Raw genomic sequence first — 18,488 nt, forward strand, 5'->3', positions numbered from 1 at the left:
CCTCCCACCAGATGTTAAGGAAATAAACAACTATCTGACTTCTAGAAGACATCTGAAGGCAGCCCCTGTTTAGGGAAGTTTTTAATGTTTGATGGTTTATTGTGTTTTTAATGTTCTGTTGGGGGCCGCCCAGAGTGGCTGGGGAAACCTATCCAGATAGGCAGGGTATAAATTATTAAATTTATTACTACTACTACTACTACTACTACTATTCCCAAAGTACCCTGCTAGATCAGATCACAGCTGTAGTATCTCAGATTCCTCAGGGAAGTCCACAAGTGGAGGTTCAAGGAAATCAGTGGCCCAGACTGCCTCTGAACCCGGAGGCTCACTTTTATAGCCATTGATCGGCACAGTCTTCCTGCTGAATCCCTCTTTACAGCCAACCAAAACGAACAGACTATGCATCCAACATAGATGTTCCTAACTGCAAGGCGCCCTCTCGCGGCCACAGCATTTCTTAAAATAAAATTAAAAGATTTCATCTGATCATGGGCACAGAGGGCGATCCTGAGATTCTCCCTCCTCCAGTTGCCCACCAGCTTAGATGCCTTTGAAAGACAATGGCTACCAGCCCAGACAGCTCTGCTCTGACTCTGCAGTCAAAGGCAGAAATGCTTCTAAATACCAGTTGCTGGAAACAGCAGGAAGGGAGAGGGATCTTTTGCTCAGATCCGGCTTGCTGCATCTGCTTGGCCACAGTGAGAACAGGACTCTGGACTAGATGAGCCGGAGGTCCGATCCAGCAGGCTGCTTTTATTTTTTATCATTACAATACTTTCATTTTGCTGCTCCCCCTCCCCCTCTTCCTCCCTCCCAACTCCTGGATGAGGGACTCAAGGCGGCGGTGGCACTGAGAGGACTGGAAGGCCCCCGGCGACAGCGGGTACAGCTTGAGCAAGGAGGGGCGAGCGCTCACCGGCTGGCTCCAGCCTGGCAAGAGGAGGCGGCGAATTCTGTCGCCTCCACTGTGGGTGCCCCAGACTCCCCTCCCCGGGCACCAATGGGGAGAACGATGGAGCTCCAGTCCACGCTTCTACTGCGGAGACAGCTGACATGTCACTTTGTCCGTTGGTCAGTTGGGGCAACGCAAAATGTTTAGGGGTGCGCGTCCCTCTGTGTCCCCCCAGAAAAAAGCACTGATTATAATTCATTATGGGAAGCAGGTGGCGCTGTAGTCTAAAGCACAGCACCTAGGGCTTGCCGATCAGAAGGTCGGCGGTTCGAATCCCGGCGACGGGGTGAGCTCCCGTTGCTCGGTCCCTGCTCCTGCCAACCTAGCAGTTCAAAAGCACATCAAAGTGCAAGTAGATAAATAGGTACCGCTCCGGCGGGAAGGTAAACGGCGTTTCCGTGCGCTGCTCTGGTTCGCCAGAAGCGGCTTAGTCATGCTGGCCACATGACCCGGAAGCTGTACTCCGGCTCCCTCGGCCAATAAAGCGAGATGAGCGCCGCAACCCCAGAGTCAGGCACGACTGGACCTAATGGTCAGGGGTCCCTTTACCTTCATCTTATATTTCACACGCTGTTGATTGCCCTGGCCTCCAAACAAACAAACAAATGTTAACCCCGACTTACGTCTCGTAGATGTGCCCGTTCTCCACCCTCTCCTCCACGTAGGCCAGGGCTCGGACGTGCATCGGCGAGTGGGGGAATGCAGCGTGGATCCACGGCAGCCCAAAGATGGAGAGCCCTATGTTGATCAGAGCCACAAGGAGGAGGTCCCAGTGATAAGCTGTTCCCTTCACTAACCTGAAATAAACTCTTGTTAGTACAGTTGTAAATGCATGCTAGCCAGGAGGTGGCAGCAAATAGACCCAAGTCAGAACATTACCCCCCCCCCCCAATGCACAGCAAGCCTCTTGGGTCACACAGAGCATTATGCACTTGGGAAACAAGAGACTTAAGAGAATCACAGAAAACCATAATGGCCAGCTTGCTCACTGGGGCAAAACGGTTAGAGCATCTTACACCGATCCTGGCCCAATTGCACTGGCTGCCTATTAGTTTCCGGGCCCACTTCAAAGTGCTGGTTTTCACCTATATAGACTTAAGTGGCTCAGGACCGCAATACGTCAAGGACCGCCTCTTTCCATGTGAACCTACCGAGAACCTGAGATCATCTTCTGAGATCCTCCTTCGTGTGCCTCCTCTTCCTCGAGAAGGCCGGAGGGTGGCAACACGAGAACAGGGCCTTCTCTGCAGTGGCCCCGTTTGTGGAATGCTCTCCCCAGGGAAGTTCGCATGGCGCCGCCTTCATTATACAACTTTATGCGCCAGGCAAAGAAGTTCCTCTTCCACCAGGCCTTTGGCTGATTGACATCTAATGCCCTTTTAAATGTGTTGTGGAAGTGGAGATTAATGGTTTGTTTCTGTTCTTATTTTTATTATGTATTTTGTGTTTTATGTTGTAATTTTATCTTGTGAACCACCATGATATCTATGGGTATAGGGCAGTATACACTAATAATAATAATAATAATAATAATAATAATAATAATAATAATAATAATAAAAAATCAATGAGTTGGAAAGGAACACGAGGAACAGTCTACTCCAACCCTCTGCAATTTAGGAAACTTTTGCCCCATATGGGGCTCAAACCCACAACCCTGAGATTAAGAGCCTCATGCTCTACCTACTGAGCTAAACTTGCTCTTGGCCTCGTCTGCATTGGGCCCACAATGACCTCTGAGCTTGTTCGCATTTAATAATATTGCCCCAAACATCTCTTTTAACACAAAGCCCAGACCACAAGTCAGAAAGGATTGCCTGGTTGCTTATAATGCCAAGACAAAACACTGTCAGGGTTTGAGTCTGAAGGCTGCATCTATTTACATTTAGGGGGGGGAAACCCACATCATTAAAGGAGAGACTGGGAAAGGCTAGAGGCAGGGAATATTGGTAAGAGGGAGGGTGGTGCAGTGGTTAGAGCAGGGCTAGCCAGCCTGATGCCCTCCAGATTTTGTTGGACTACAATACCCAACATCCTTGACTCTTGGCCATGTTGGCTGTGGCTAATGGGAGTTGGAGTCCAACTACCACTTTTTCTTCCTCCATGTCCGAGTGTCAGGCTACAGCTTGGAAGACTAGGGTTCAAATCCACCCTTTGTCAGGAAGCCCACTGGGTGGCCTTGGGGGTCAGACCCTGTCTCTCAGCCTAATCTACCCCACAGGGTGGTTATGGAGATTAATTGGGAAGGGGAAAGCATGTACTCCACCTTGAGTAACTTGAAGGAACTGTGGGACAGAAGTGGAATGAATGAATGAATGAATGAATGAATGAATGAATGATGTTGCAGCTGACAGACCAGCAAGGAGCCTTGGGCTCAGGACAGTTTCAGAAGTCCTCATCCTTAACCAGAGGCAACTTAAAATTGGCAGCAGTTGATGAATGGTGATGGCAAATTTCAAGCGATGGAGAGGCGAGTGTGGACACCCAGAGACAAGTCCAAGATGGAGCTCTGGGCTGAAAAAACAGGGTCTTGGGCTAAGCCCTTGACCAGATAAGAGTCACGGGACTAGCAGAGCTGCTTCCCTGGGAATTGTGAGATCAGGTGCGTGCACTAGACCAAGCTGTGTGCATTTTTCTGGGTGACTCTCCAGATCTGTCTTCTAAGGGCACAGGGCCTCCTGTTCCCAGAAAATGGGGGCACAGAGCCCTTTGTGGGGAGAAGGCCAGAACAGGGCAATGGGAAGTCAGAACTAAGACCCGGGAGGCCCCCAGCCAGTGCATCAGAGGCCTTTGATGCACATGTGAAAAGCTGCAAATAGGTGGTAGAGGAGTGTGGGGATATTTGAAGAGGTGCAAAGCGTGCACCAGTGGCCGCCTCCTCTTATGCCCCACGGAGGACCTTACAGTCTGCAAACAACAACACTCTGAAGATCCTGGGCCCCAAGGAAATTAGACTGGCCTTGACTAGAGCCAGGGCCTTTTCAGCTGTGGCCCCGGCCTGGTGGAACGTTCTTCCACAAGAGACTAGGGCCCTGCGGGACTTGACATCTTTCCGCAGGGCCTGCAAGATGGAGCTGTTCCGCCAGGCCTTTGGCCAGGGGGCCTTTGGTCAGGGGGCAGTCTGACCTACTTTCCTTTGAATAAGAACAAGAATGAAGGAGGCCTCCCAGCCTGTTCGCTGGTACTATATGATCAGCGAAAACATTTGGTCCTGGCAAGTATTAACCGCTCTCAATCTTAACCTGATAACAGCCATTTGTCCAGATTTTAATTTGTCTGAATTAATTTTAAGATGTGTTTTAATTCATTGATGCCTATTTCTATGTATACTGTGCTTTTTTGTATGATGCTAGCCACTCTGAGCCTGGCTTTGGCTGGGGAGGGCGGAGTACAAATAAATATTATTATTATTATTATTGTTGTTGTTGTTGTTGTTGTTGTTGTTGTTGTTGTTGTACCTCTGGTTGCGAATGGGATCCGTTCCGGAGCCCCGTTCGCAACATGAGCAGAATGCAACCTGTGTCTGCACGTGCTGTGATTCGCCGCTTCTGTGCATGACGTAATTTTGAGCATCTGCGCATGCACAAGCGGCGAAACCTGGAAGTAACCCTTTCCGGTACTTCCAGGTCACCGCGGGACGCAACCTTTAAAGCCCTAAACGGCCTCAGTCCAGTATACCTGAAGGAGCGTCTCCACCTCCATCGTTCTGCCTGGACACTGAGGCCCAGCGCCGAGGGCCTTCTGGCAGTTCCCTCACTGCAAGAAGTGAGGTTACAGGGAACCAGACAGAGGGCCTTCTCGGTAGTGGCTCCCGCCCTGTGGAACGTCCTCCCACCAGATGTCAAAGAGAAGAACAACTACCAGACTTTTAGAAGGCATCTGAAGGCAGCCCTGCTCAGGGAAGCTTTTAACGTTTAATAGGTTCTTGTATTTTAATTTTCTGTTGGAAGCCACCCAGAGTGGCTGGGGAAACCCATCCAGATGGGTGGGGTATAAATAATAATAATAATAATAATAATAATAATAATAATAATAATAATTGGTATGGCTGTATTATTATTATTAAAAAGAGAGAGCCTTGTGTTATGGCGAATTCTGGTGCTCATAGACACCATCTCTCTCTCTCTCAACCAATACAGAAAGAAAAAATTCAGAAAGCCTCCTGTCGGATAGGAAGAGGAAGAAAAAATAACGCCGTCTCCCACCAGCCAACATCTGACGCTCCCCTTGGTTCTGGTTAGCTCAGAAACATCAAAGGGAATTCTCAAGCGCTGCAGAGCCTGTGCATAAATCAGGACTCTCCGCTGGATAAAAGCAAGAGCGCGTTCCATTTCTTGGCCTACTTTCAGCTCACCCGCCCCCTGGGCGGCTCAGAGGGAGACACAAGCACCAGGGGGAACGAAGCGACGATGACGGCAGCAGCAGCAGCGTGGGAGAGCAGCTCCGTGGCGCAAATCCCTTTGAGGGCTGCGCTGCCTTGTAGACCGGAGAGCAGGGTGGGAAGCATTTGGTTGGCCACTGTGAGAAAGCCACTTCCGCCCTGCAAAGAAGGTGGTGTTGCGGGCTTCACGCCCCCAGCCCCCAGGCGATTGGGGGAATCCTCGGCCAGCCAATCAGCTGGCTCAGGGGGCGTGCCCTGCCCTATTTAAGGAAGGACGCGGCCGGGGATCTCTCTCTTTGCTGTTCTCTTTGCTGTCAGCTATTCCAGCTTTTCCCACCCTCCCGCCCTATAAGGTTTTCCTTCTTGGACCTTGCTATGGACCTTGGTTGGTCGCCACTGAGGGGCCTGGCAGGATTTTCTTCCACTTGGCAAATTGGCACCAGCCACTTGGTTTTTGCCTGCCTGGTAGCAAATCGTCACAACTTTCTGGGTATCGGCGGTTAGGCATTGGTATAGTTCTGTAGATGGAAGAGGGGAAGAAGCGCCATCACCTGCCCCACAGATTGAAGGGTAGTCCATTAAAGGATTCCGGGGGGCATGGCCCTGTCTGAAGTCTAGGGAGGTGAGGGCCTATGGCACGCCCCCTTTCCCCTTTCCAGGGGAGTTCCTAGTTGATGTGCATCAGCAGGACTTCCCCTTCTGGAGGTTAACCCTTCCCGGACTTCAAGCGGACGGGCTGAAGTCGGATAGTCAGTTAGGACCAATGCCTAAGCCAATACCGCTCATCACCTGTAACCAATAAAGCTGTGGCCTTATTTAGCCCATTAACCTTAATAATTGTGTTATGTGTCATTATTTCCACTGGGGGGGGGGGGGGACTTGCCACGCAACAGGATGTTGGGCTAGTTGGAAGAACTTCCTGACAGTAAGAGCTGTTCGACAGTGGAATTTGCTGCCAAGGAGTGTGGTGGAGTCTCCTTCTTTGGAGGTCTTTAAGCAGAGGCTTGACAACCATATGTCAGGAGTGCTCTGATGTGTTTCCTGCTTGGCAGGGGGTTGGACTCGATGGCCCTTGTGGTCTCTTCCAACTCTATGATTCTATGATTCTATGACCTGGCAGCCAGACTCTTACGTCTCTGCGCTGGTCTCTATCTCTGGCTGAAAGGGATTCTGGATATACTGGCCTCTTAATTCATATTCACAGCCTTTGGTAAATGCTGCCCGGCATGTGGGGGACCAGAGCAGGATGATTTGGCAGACACAGACAGGCTGTAGGGGCTGGAGAGGTGTATTTACAGGACCGCCTCTCCTGGTCTGCCCCGCAGAGGAACTTAAGGTGCATGAATAACCATAGTTTAGAGGTCCCTAAGGAAGTCAGACTATCCTCCACCAGGGCCCAGGGCCTTTTCAGTGATGGCTCCAACCTGGTGGAATGCTCTGTCCCAGGAGACCAGGGCCCAGCAGGATTTAACCTCCTTCTGCCAGGCCTGTAAAAAGTTAAAGGGAACCCTGACCATTAGGTCCAGTCGTGACTGACTCTGGGGTTGTGGCGCTCATCTCACTTTACTGGCCGAGGGAGCCGGTGTACAGCTCATGTGGCCAGCATGACTAAGCTGCTTCTGGCGAACCAGAGCAGCGTATGGAAACGCCGTTTACCTTCCCACCGGAGCGGTACCTATTTATCTACTTTGATGTGCTTTCCAACTGCTAAGTTGGCAGGAGCAGGGACAGAGAAATGGGAGCTCACCCCACCGCAGGGATATGAACCGCCGACCTTCTGATCGGCAAGTCCTAGGCTCTGTGGTTTAACCCACAGCGCCACCCGCGTCCCTCCAACAGAATATTAAAAACACATTAAAACGTCAAACATTAAAAACTTCCCTAAACAGGGCTGCCTTCAGACGTCTTCTAAAAGTCATACAGTTGTTTATTTATTTGACATCTGATGGGAGGGCATTCCACAGAGCGGGCGCCACCACCGAGAAGGCCCTCTGCCTGGTTCCCTGTAACTTGGCTTCTTGTAGTAAGGGAACCACCAGAAGGCCTTTGGAGCTGGGCCTCAGTGTCTGGGCTGAACGATGGGGATGGAGACGCTCCATCAGTGTATAGTCCTCATTGTGAAGGAAGCAGAATTTCCCAGCATGCCCCCTCCCCCTCCCCCACTTCCACCTTAAATGTGGAAGAATTATAACAGGACAGGTGAACACAAAACAGACACACACACAAAAATACCTGTTTTCTGGAGCGTTTGTGAGTGATGCCACTATATTTTGCTCGATGAAGAAAAGCATGGAGAGCAGGAATCCCAGGCCCATCGCGCTCATAACGGAGCCAATGGAGAGCTCTAGGAGGGGGGCCAACACGAACAAGCTCTCTGATGGGTTGTAATTAAACTTCGACACTGAAAGACACAAACAGGCAGTAAAGGCTTCTTCAGAAACTGCTTCCCAACTGCCACGGTTTTGCGGGCAGACTTAGGCTGCGGAAAGAAAGTGGACTCGCTGCTCTTGTGCAAGAAACCCATTTCCAAAGAAAGAAAAAGTAAGGGGGAGGCCTTTTTGCAGCAAGAACAGTGATGGGAAAATGTGCTGAACAATGGAAGATAGTAATTAATTCTCCCAGGTCTGAAACCACTATGTCTATGAAAGGCTACGCATGTGAAATGGATTTTATATTTATAAGATGTAACAGAGGCGCTTTCTGTAAGCAGGAAAAAATGTGGTCAGCTGAAAGAATGGACTAACGACAAGTGAAAGATCAATTGGACATTAAATAAGAAATGATGCGTCTACGGGAGGAAACGATCAACATATGTTTGCAACAGGAGCGAGAAACTTGATTTTAAGAAATTGCATCAAATTAAAGTAATTTGGTTTGATTTGTAATCACTTGGAAAATGAATAAAAAATAATTTGGGATAAAAAGGAAAATGCGCTTGGAAGTGTGGGATAAACAATGATGTCAGGCAATGTCATGCAACGTGAAGAACGAATGTTCAATAAATGTAATAGTTGCAAATTAGTTGTTATCCGTCTGTCAATGGAAGAGTGCGCCCCCAGGGTAATAAAAAGAGGTAACAAACCTGTTCAAAATTTGTGCAAACAAATCAGGATGGATCTACCATATTTGTTTGGAAAGTTGTGTGTTTGGTATACATTTGTATCTGAAGAAGTGTGCATGCACACGAAAGCTTATACCAAGAACTAACTTAGTTGGTCTTTAAGGTGCTACAGGAAGGAATTTTTTTTATTTTGACTATGGCAGACCAACACGGCTACCTATCTGTAACTGGTATACATTTGAACACTCTTGCGATATCACAACCAATGGATACCTTTTTGAAACAAGATGGCGGACGGGACCTTGCAAAACTGCCCTGATCTTCCTGAGCAACCAGGGGCAAGGATTCAATGGGTCACCTGGATATAGCTGGGGATGGGAAGTGCTAATTTTGGAAGAATCTGAACCAAGGGATCATGCAACCCTGTTGGAGGGAGGCAATTTTAGATGAGTAGGCAGCAGTGAACTAGCTGCAGACTTCTGTAGTGTGAAATGCAGCCTTGCAAAGTCACTTGGTCAGTTTTGCTACACTGGAGGTGGGTGATCCAAGCCTTCTCCTTTGGGACGAACCATTCTGGAATCCCAAGCATGGTTTGACCTGCCTCTCATGCGCAAATTCGGGCCACCAGCCATACTATGTTTAGGGAAGTTTTTAATGTTTGATGTTTTATCGTGTTTTTAATATCCTGTTGGGAGCTGCCCAGAGTGGCTGGGGAAACCCAGCCAGATGAGTGGGGTATAAATATTATTATTATTATTCCCCCAAAATGCACATTTGGTGCAATGCATGGGACATCTGCAATTTGGACTCCGGTCCCGACAGAAGCTGTTCCCATTATCATTTTACAGTAGACATAGAGCTGCAGAATATTGCCGTTTGCTCTGAAAATGACTTCTCCCTATGGAATTGTGACCCTTAGCCAAGATCTATTCAAGATCCCTGGAGTTCCTTAGCAGTGGCACTGACTCTGGCATTCTTCCTTAAAGGACCCCTGACCATTAGGTCCAGTCATGGCCGACTCTGGGGTTGTGGCGCTCATCTCGCTTTATTGACCGAGGGAGCCAGCATACAGCTTCCAGGTCATGTGGCCAGCATGACTAAGCCGCTTCTGGCAAACCAGAGCAGTGCACGGAAACGCCGTTTACCTTCCCGCCGGAGCGGTACCTATTTATCTACTTGCACTTTGATGTGCTTTCAAACTGCTAGGTTGGCAGGAGCAGGGACCGAGCAACGGGAGCTCACCCCATTGTGGGGATTCGAACTGACGACCTTCTGATCTGCAAGTCCTAGGCTCTGTGGTTTAACCCACAGTGCCACCTGCCTCCCGCATTCTTCCTTACCCTCCCCTAAACCCCACCAGGACCTACAATATCCATGCCCCCCCTTCATTTAAGCTACACAGCCAAAGCAAGCCTGGTCCAGCAAGGCTTGAAAAAGCATGTCCTCTAGTTCAGTGTCCTCCAAATATTGTTGGACTACAACTCCCATCACCCCCAACCCTTTGCCTAAGAGAGCTAGGGATGATGGGCGCCGTAGTCAAACAGCCGATGGCGACCCAAGGTAGAAGAAGACTGTGGACCAGAAATTGCAAGGTCAGTCTTCCCCGTACGCAGCAGGAAGAACAGCTGGCAGCTGTTGTTGTTATTGGGTGTGTGATGGCGTTTGTGTGTCTGTGCGCCTGGAAACCAGAGCGGCTGCACTCAGAAGATGGCCAAGGGCTTCAGGCAAAACACCAGAGTTAAATCTTTCATCCCTCCAGCGCTTGGGCCAGTTCCCATCTCAGCAGCTGAGGCGCATCTGAAGCTGTTCCTTTGCAAGCTGCGCAACAGGGATTTCCACAAAATACCCCGCATTAGTTTGCTTTCTGACAGGTGGCAAGGGAGCAATTGTCATTAAGGAAGTCAGGGCGCAGGCATGCACACAGGCAACCGAAAGCTGCCCATTTTCCAGTTCCGAATGGATGGAATGATGGTCACCTGGGGGGGGGGGTGAGAGTGGGGGGAGAGGAACCTTTCTTAATTCTCTTCCATTCATTTCCTCACACTTCCCATGCGCGTCATCACTGGGGCAGGCGATTCCTGCCTTCCTGATGTGGAAAAGGTGACCCTCTTGGCCAAGAGGGAGCCTGGATAATTTTTCAGGTTTCCTTGTGCATCTGATCGTCCTAGCAGATGTACCAGGCCATCAGCACGTTTCAATTAGGAAAAATATTAAGTGGCGGATGGAGGGAAAAGCTCACAGGTCAAACCCATCACCAGAACATCTGTAGGTTTGCTGACAAGTCTTCCTGCCTTTGGCAATTAGGAGAGCCTTTTGTTCCCTCGCCAGAACCATACGGAGGATCAGGTCTTTAATAATAATAAACAATGCAAAAAAGTGGCATTTTTATTACGCTGAAATTAAATTACAGGCTGGAATAACTCGCAGGAACAAAACAAACCCAGCTGATACTATCTTGTCTGATTAGCTCGCCGCATGAATTAACGCCGACTGTGAACTTGGGAGGTGATTATTTGGGTTGTGGGGGGTCAGGCAGGGAAGCTCTGGGGTTTGGGAGTCACAGTTCTGAGCTATACCTTCCTCAGGCATGTTTGCGATCCCAAAAACCTCCCGGCTGCAAGGAGACCAAAGACTTACTTGTTATTTCCTTGAAGAAATAAGACCCCACGGCGGAAAAGGTTAGGACAGAAATGGGCAAGGCACAGTCGGACAGGATTTCGCGGACTCTGGCGTGCAAATAAGGGCTGCAAGGATAAATATATAAAAAATACTCAAGTCAGGGCAAAGGAATACAGCATTTCTACTTCAGGGGCTTAAAATGGCAGAATGGCGGGTGGTTATACAGAACTGGTCCTACTCAGAGCAGACCCAGCTGGATAAGTTAGTGGGTTACAGCATGGTGCTGCTGCCGATAATCATCATCATCATCCCCCCCAGAATCTTTATGGACATAGGATGGATGAACCAATTTAGACTGCTTTTATTTCTAAGTTTGCATCTATATTTCTAGCGAAGGGAGGAGTAAAATCAGATTAACTAACCGACACACCGCACATAAGCCAAGTTAAAAATACTTGAAACACAGATTATTATTTTTTAAAAAAGACCTGGAGATGCCAAGGTTTGAACTTGCGAACTTCTGCATATCTAGGTATTCAATTTGTATACTGTCCTCCTTATGTAGATCTCAGGACAGTTCACAACATATAAAGCAGCATTTTATCATTGAGCGACAGGCCTTCCCCTTCAATCTAATGTACCGGGTTCTAAGATGTTTGCAACCCACCAAGTATTGGTACTATGTCTGGCTTTGCTATTCCATTTTTATTTTTATTTTTGCTGCTCTAAAGGTAAAGGGACCCCTGACCATAAGGTCCAGTCGTGACCGACTCTGGGGTTGCGGCGCTCATCTCGCTTTATTGGCCGAGGGAGCCGGTGTACAGCTTCCGGGTCATGTGGCCAGCAGGACTAAGCTGCTTCTGGAGAGCAGCGCACGGAAATGCCGTTTACCTTCCCGCCAGAGTGGTACCTATTTATCTACTTGCACTTTGAGGTGCTTTCAAACTGCTAGGTCGGCAGGAGCAGGGACCGAGCAACAGGAGCTCATCCCAACGCGGGGATTCGAACCACCGACCTTCTGCTCGGCAAGTCCTAGGCTCTGTGGTTTAACCCACAGCGCCACCGTGTCCCAGCTTTTTTTTTTGTTTCTTTTTTTTGCTGCTCTACAACTCCCATAATTCCTCATCACTGGTCATGCCGACTGGGGCCAATGGGATGCCAGCAATACCCCGAGGGCCAAGGGCTCCCCATCAGCTTTGACGTACCTTTTCTTAAACTGATACAGCGTGTGACCGAGCCAAAGGGTTCCCAGCATCAGCATGAGACTAAGAACGGCCGTCTCTCGCCCGTACTGCGTAGCGGCAGGGGGGGCGTCCGTCTGGTTCCCCAGTGCCGAACGCTCAGCTGACATGTTCAAGAAGAAGGTGGTGTTATCAATTGGTGTGCTGTGCACTCTCGGGAAATGGTAGTACTTTGTAAAAACTAAAACAGAGAGGGAGAGAGAGAGAAGAAAAATGAGTGCATTTTAATAGAAGCCAGGCCCGTGGCACCCATAGGTGGGGCTGGGACATGGACAAGGGTGAGGAGGACTTGTTTCTTGTTCCAGAGGATCACACAATCTTTCTTGGTTTTCGAACATAATCCGTTCCGAAGAGCATTCGACTTCCAAAATGTTTGAAAACCGAGGCCTGCTAATTCAATAGAGAAAATTGTGAAAAACAACAGATACATGCAGAGGAAGCCATTAAACTTCCGAGGCACGTTCAAAAATGGAAGCATTTTCTTCCGGGTTTTTGGCGTTCGAAAACCGAAACGTTTGGCAACGGAGACGTTCGAAAACCAAGGTACCACTGTATTACCTTCTCTGCTCTTTCCAAGAAAAGGAAGACATCTTTGGTCAAACTACATGCTAGGCTCAGCACACAAGGTTTCTCTGTGTCAGGAATGAGCCAGCAGTGAATCACCCAAACAAGCTGAGCTAAGTCTTTATTAGCAGAAAGCAGGATCTGCAGAGGGGTGTCATGCCTAATGAGCACAGCGACTCAACGCCGGCAGGTCTTTCCGCCATGAAGCAGTTGCTCAGACTGAAGTTCCTCACCTCCCCACAGCTGCCTAAGTCCCCTTCTCTCCAGGGTTTCCCCCCCAAGCACTCTGAGACTGTGCCTGCGTGACCCTAATTTCTCCTCTGCCCTCTTCATGCCTCTCCTGGTCTTGGGAGACAAGTGGGGAGGGGAGCTTGTCGCAGCAGGAATAGGAAATAGCCATGACTCTTCACCAGCCGGACTCATCTCTGCCTCTTGGTCTCTGTCCTCCTCCACTTCAGTTTCTGATTCTCCCTGCCACAAACTCTCCCAGTCTGTGAAATATGATACTCGTCTCATATTTCAAAGGCTTTGCATGGGGAGCCTGACCTAAATCCAGAAGGGTCTAGTCTTGCTTGCTCAGACACCTTGAAGACGCTCCATCTCTCTCACACATAAAACCACACAAAATATGGTGCTGGTTAGAATCACTGTTTACGCAAAGTCTGGGGTTCCGTCAGGTGGAGAGGATTTTTCTGCCTGCCAGAGAGAGATTGTTTTCGCAGAAAGAAGGCAGAATCGTGAAGGGAACAAGCTGATATATGTCATGCACTGGTTGAAAGGGTAAACAAAACAGGACCATGCCTCCAAGCCCAGCCTTTCAGTGAGTTAAAAGAGCTGCAGACCCTTTTAAGACATCATGAAGTTACCGTATTTTTGGTCCCATAGGACGCTCCGTCCCATAGGACGCACCTAGTTTTTTTTGGGGGGGGAAATAAAGGGAATTTCCCCCCCCTTTATTTCCCCCCAAAAAGCAGGTCGGGGAAACCGAACCAGGTCGAGGAACAGCGGGATGGCGGCACTGCACCTCGCTGCTGTCCCCCGAGCTTGTGGGGCTGGCCCATGTCTGCCCGGCGGGAGGGGCGCTCTGCTTCAGGGCGCCCCGCCCGCCGGGCAGCAGGCTGCTATTCGCAGCATGGGGAGCCCTGCGGGGAACTCCCGCCGGGCTGCCTAGGCTGCGGAGGTGTTCCCGAAGTGCTGGGCGCTCTGCTTTCAGGGCGCCTGACGCTCCGGGAAGCAGGCTGCTATCCGCAGCCTAGACAGCCCTGCGGGACCTCCCGCAGGGCTGCCTAGGCTGCAGATGTCTTCCTGAAACCTGGAGAGCGAGAGGGGTCGGTGCGCACCGACCCCTCTCGCTCTCCAAGCTTCAGCGAAAGCCTGCATTCGCCCCATAGGACGCACCCAGATTTCCCCTTCATTTTTGGAGGGGAAAAAGTGCGTCCTATAGGGCGAAAAATACGTTAACAGGTAAAGATGCTGAGCAGCGGACAACAGTGTAGATGTGCTCTCACGCAAGAGCCGGCTAAGCACAGGTGTTTGCTAACCATTGTTCCGCAGTTCAATTGTTGTTCCCTGGAAGCTCATGAACGTCATTTTAATATATAACCTAAGATCTGATGTGTGCACCTTTGAAATGCCACGCGATATATACGTCTGTAGAAAATGGCTGATCTTTACGTCATGTTCCTATGCTTTGGATGAATAAAGCCAACTTTTGCCAATAACACCTAGGATCTCTGCTCCTTTGTCTCTGCACATGAAGAACTCCATAAAACGGCGACTCCCTAATTTTTCTATATGATTTGTGTTGCATTTGTGATGTTCTATGATGGGAGTAGGCAACCTAAGGCCTGTGGGCCAGATGCGGCCCAATCGCCTTCTTAATCCGGCCCGTGGACGGTCTGGGAATCAGCGTGCTTTTACATGAGTAGAATGTGCCCTTTTATTTAAAATGCATCTCTGGGTTATTTGTGGGGCATAGGAATTCGTTCATTCCCCCCCCCCCCGGGAGCCAGTGTGGTGTAGTGGTTAAGAGTGGTAGACTCGTAATCTGGGGAACCGGGTTCGTGTCTCCGCTCCTCCACATGCAGCTGCTGGGTGACCTTGGGCCAGTCACACTTCTCTGAAGCCTCTCAGCCCCACTCACTTCACAGAGTGTTTGTTGTGGGGGAGGAAGGGAAAGGAGAATGTGAGCCGCTTTGAGACTAGTGAAAGGCGGGATATCAAATCCAAACTCTTCTTCTTCCCCCCCCCCCCAAAAAAAAATAGTCTGGCCCACCACATGGTCTGAGGGACGGTGGACATGCCCATGGCTGAAAAAGGTTGCTGACCCTGTGATGTTCCATCATCTTACTGTCTTTTATTGTTCGTAAGCTGCTTTGCAACTTGTTTCACTGAAAAGCGGCAGAAAAATGTAATAAATTATTTTCTTTAAGCGTCAGGCAAAAACATTCCTCTTCTTCCAGGTTTTTGGCTAATTACCCACTCTATGGCCTTTTAAATTCTGTGGTGGGGAAGGTTTTTGCTTGTTATTATGGTATGGTTTTTGTGTTTTTGTACTGTAAACCGGTCTGTGATCACTGGATGAAGGGTGGCATAGAAATTAAATAAATACATAATAATAAAATGATAATAATAAAGTGGGGAACTTGTGGCTGCCGGCTGGAATACTCGAGGGAACCCCAAGGCCACAGCCCCCGGCCCTTTTCGCAACATTCTCTTCCAAGATTTGCATCTCCGTCCCTATCTATGCTCGCTTGGAGCTCCCATAATAATAATAATAATAATAATAATAATAATAATAATAATAATACTTCATTATTTGTACCCCACCCATCTGGCTGGGTTTCCCCAGCCACTCTGGGCAGCTTCCACAGAGACCAAAAATAGACTAAAATGTCACACATTAAAAACTTCCCTGAACAGGGCTGCCTTCAGATGTCTTCTGAATGTCAGGTAGTTGTTTATCATTTTGACATCTGCTGGAAGGGCGTTCCACAGGGCGGGCGCCACCACCGAGAAGGCCCTCTGCCTGGTTCCCTGTAACTTGGCTTCTCACAATGCGGGAACCACCAGAAGGCCCTTGGCGTTGGACCTCAGCGTCCGGGCAGAACGATGGGGGTGGAGAGGCTCCTTCAGGTATCTGATTCAGGTATCCATTGACACCAGCAGAACTTATTTCCAGCTTTGTGCTGCTGGGCTGGGGAACACTGTCGTCCAAGCTGAAGGCCACATTCCTATCTGGGCAAGAGTAAGAGCCACGCCCATTGCCACACCCACTTCTGCTCCTGGCCCCACCCACTGCCATGTGGCCCCTCAAAGGTTGCTTACAAGGAGGGGGCCCTCAGGCTGAAAAACACACACCCCGCTGATCTCTGGCACTACAAGCATGGGGGATAGCTCAGTCGGTAGGGACTGAGACTCTTAATCTCCAGGTTGTGGGTTTGAACCCTATGTGGGGTGGAAAATTTCTGAATTATAGGGGGGTTGGACTAGATGACCCTTGTGGTCCCTTCCCAACTATCCTAAGCACATGCTCTGTCTCCTGCTCCCATTTCTTGGTTCGTGAAAACTAACTGGCAGGTTATCTTCACAACCCTGCCGTGTAATTAGGAATTTAGTATTTAATATTCAACTGCTGCTTATTAACAACTTTCGGCTGATGCGGCCCAGGAGGACAGCTGAAGGGATCCCTCTCTGAACGAAAATTGATTAAGAGATTGCCCTTTAAATAACACAAAAGGCGTCTCCTGACTAAAGCAGAGCTGTGGCAGCTTCGGGGAGTTATTTAAGGTCCCTCTGATGTTGTTTGCTTCAGCTGCTGCCTGGCTGTTTCCTGCAAAGTGCAGAAGTCAAGATCAAACAGGAGTACAGCTTAGGTGGCTGAGCCACAACTTTGGAAAACAAAGTGTCATTAAGCTGGTGAGAAGAATGTGGGGCTTGAATGTGATGAGATTTTAAAAAGAGAGGGAGAGGGAAACCTCCCACGCGCCTTTCCTGCAGAGCCGCTGGACCAGCGGAGCTTTAGAAATTAGGAGAGGTATTCAACTGATCTTCCCGTTGGAAGGAAATGGGTCATACACAGGGATGGAAAAGGACACGGCCTCCCCCCCCCAAGCCCCCAGCAAGCGAGTTCCGAAAAAAACAATCGGGGGGTTAATGAGGGCTAGAGATTCTGGTTATTCCGTACATCTGCAGACCACAGGGGCAGAGGAAAACAACTCATTTCTTGCACTCATTTGTGGGCAGAGGAAATTGCGAACATTCATGCCGTATATTCGAAGCACTTTCACCCCACTTTAAGCGGTCATGGTTTCCACCCAAAGAATTCTGGGAGTCATAGCATGGTGTCCCCCCCCCAATGCAAAATTATAACAAATATTACAAACATTGAATCAAAAATAATACCATACAAACATGGGGGGGAGGATACAAAAAAAGGAAAACAAAAACAATCAAAAAAGAACAATCCCCCCCCCCAAATTTTCTCTGCTTGTGTAACATGCCGTAAATTTAATATCACATTTCCATAATTTCTCCCATTGGTCCAGCCGAATTGCGTCACCTATATCGCATGCCCATTTAGTCATAACTTATTTTACTTCTTCATCCTTTAACTCACATTCTAATAATAAATTATACATTTTGGATACAGATAGGTAGCCGTGTTGGTCTGCCATAGTAAAAAATAAAAAAATTCCTTCCAGTAGCACCTTAAAGACCAACTAAGTTAGTTCTTGGTATGAGCTTTCGTGTGTATCTGAAGAAGTGTGCATGCACACGAAAGCTCATACCAAGAACTAACTTAGTTGGTCTTTAAGGTGCTACTGGAAGGAATTTTTTTATTTTATACATTTTGGATATACTCTTTTTCGAGTTTTGTAATAATAGTTTTTGTAATTTTGATTCTTAATTTCAAATCCTATTGCTTTATCCTGATTAAATATTTGGGCAAGTCGTAGCTTGTTAAGGGTGCTGGGAGTTGTGAGGAGACCCCCATTTCCCCTCCCAAAACTACAGTTCCCAGGTTGATTTGATGATCAATCCCTCTTCACAGGAAGCTCTGAGAACTGTAGTTCTGTGAGTGGAACAGGGGGGGGTCTCCTAACACCTCTCAGCACCCTTAACAGACTACAGCTCCCAGGATTCTTTGGGGGAAACCACCACTGTTTAAAGTGGAGTCACATAGCTTTAAATTTATGGCATCAATGTGTCCAGAGGCAGCTTTTTGCCAGCCCGGCACACCCAAATGTTCTGGGCCTCAGCCTCTCAACCAGCAACTGCTATTAGAGGCCTCCAAATTGAACTTGAACTTGCTTTTTAAGGTTAGGAGTCCAAGCGTTCAGCAGATCTGCGGTATGATCTGTGCCGATTCTACCCTTTGGAATCACGGCACAAAAACAAGGCACGAATGAAGGTCCTCAGTTCCAAACACTTTCCACACCTCATTCTACAAAGCCCTTTTTGCATGACTAAAGATGGGGACAGCAGTCACGAAATTAAAAGACGCCTGCTTCTTGGGAGAAAAGCGATGACAAACCTAGACAGCATCTTAAAAAGCAGAGACATCACCTTGCCAACAAAGGTCTGTATAGTTAAAGCTATGGTTTTCCCAGTAGTGATGTGTGGAAGTGAGAGCTGGACTATAAAGAAGGCTGATCGCCAAAGAAG

The 18,488-nt window shown here is 48.7% G+C and overlaps 1 protein-coding gene across 7 annotated transcripts in view; it reads right to left on the bottom strand.

The window, feature by feature from the left end:
* Positions 1-18,488, bottom strand: part of SLC4A11 (solute carrier family 4 member 11) — a 253,541-nt gene that overhangs the window by 21,542 nt on the left and 213,511 nt on the right. For all 7 annotated transcript variants that reach the window (XM_081207015.1, XM_081207014.1, XM_081207019.1 and 4 more), the window contains exons 14-17: positions 12,222-12,438; positions 11,035-11,141; positions 7,569-7,737; positions 1,579-1,752 (exon numbers count right to left, since the gene is read on the bottom strand). In XM_081207015.1, coding sequence (XP_081063141.1) covers positions 1,579-1,752; positions 7,569-7,737; positions 11,035-11,141; positions 12,222-12,438 — 667 coding nt within the window. The remainder of the gene's footprint in view (positions 1-1,578; positions 1,753-7,568; positions 7,738-11,034; positions 11,142-12,221; positions 12,439-18,488) is intronic.

This window comes from Podarcis bocagei (genome assembly GCF_964188305.1).
Source record: "Podarcis bocagei genome assembly, chromosome: 9".
NCBI classification, from domain to species: Eukaryota; Metazoa; Chordata; class Lepidosauria; order Squamata; family Lacertidae; genus Podarcis; species Podarcis bocagei.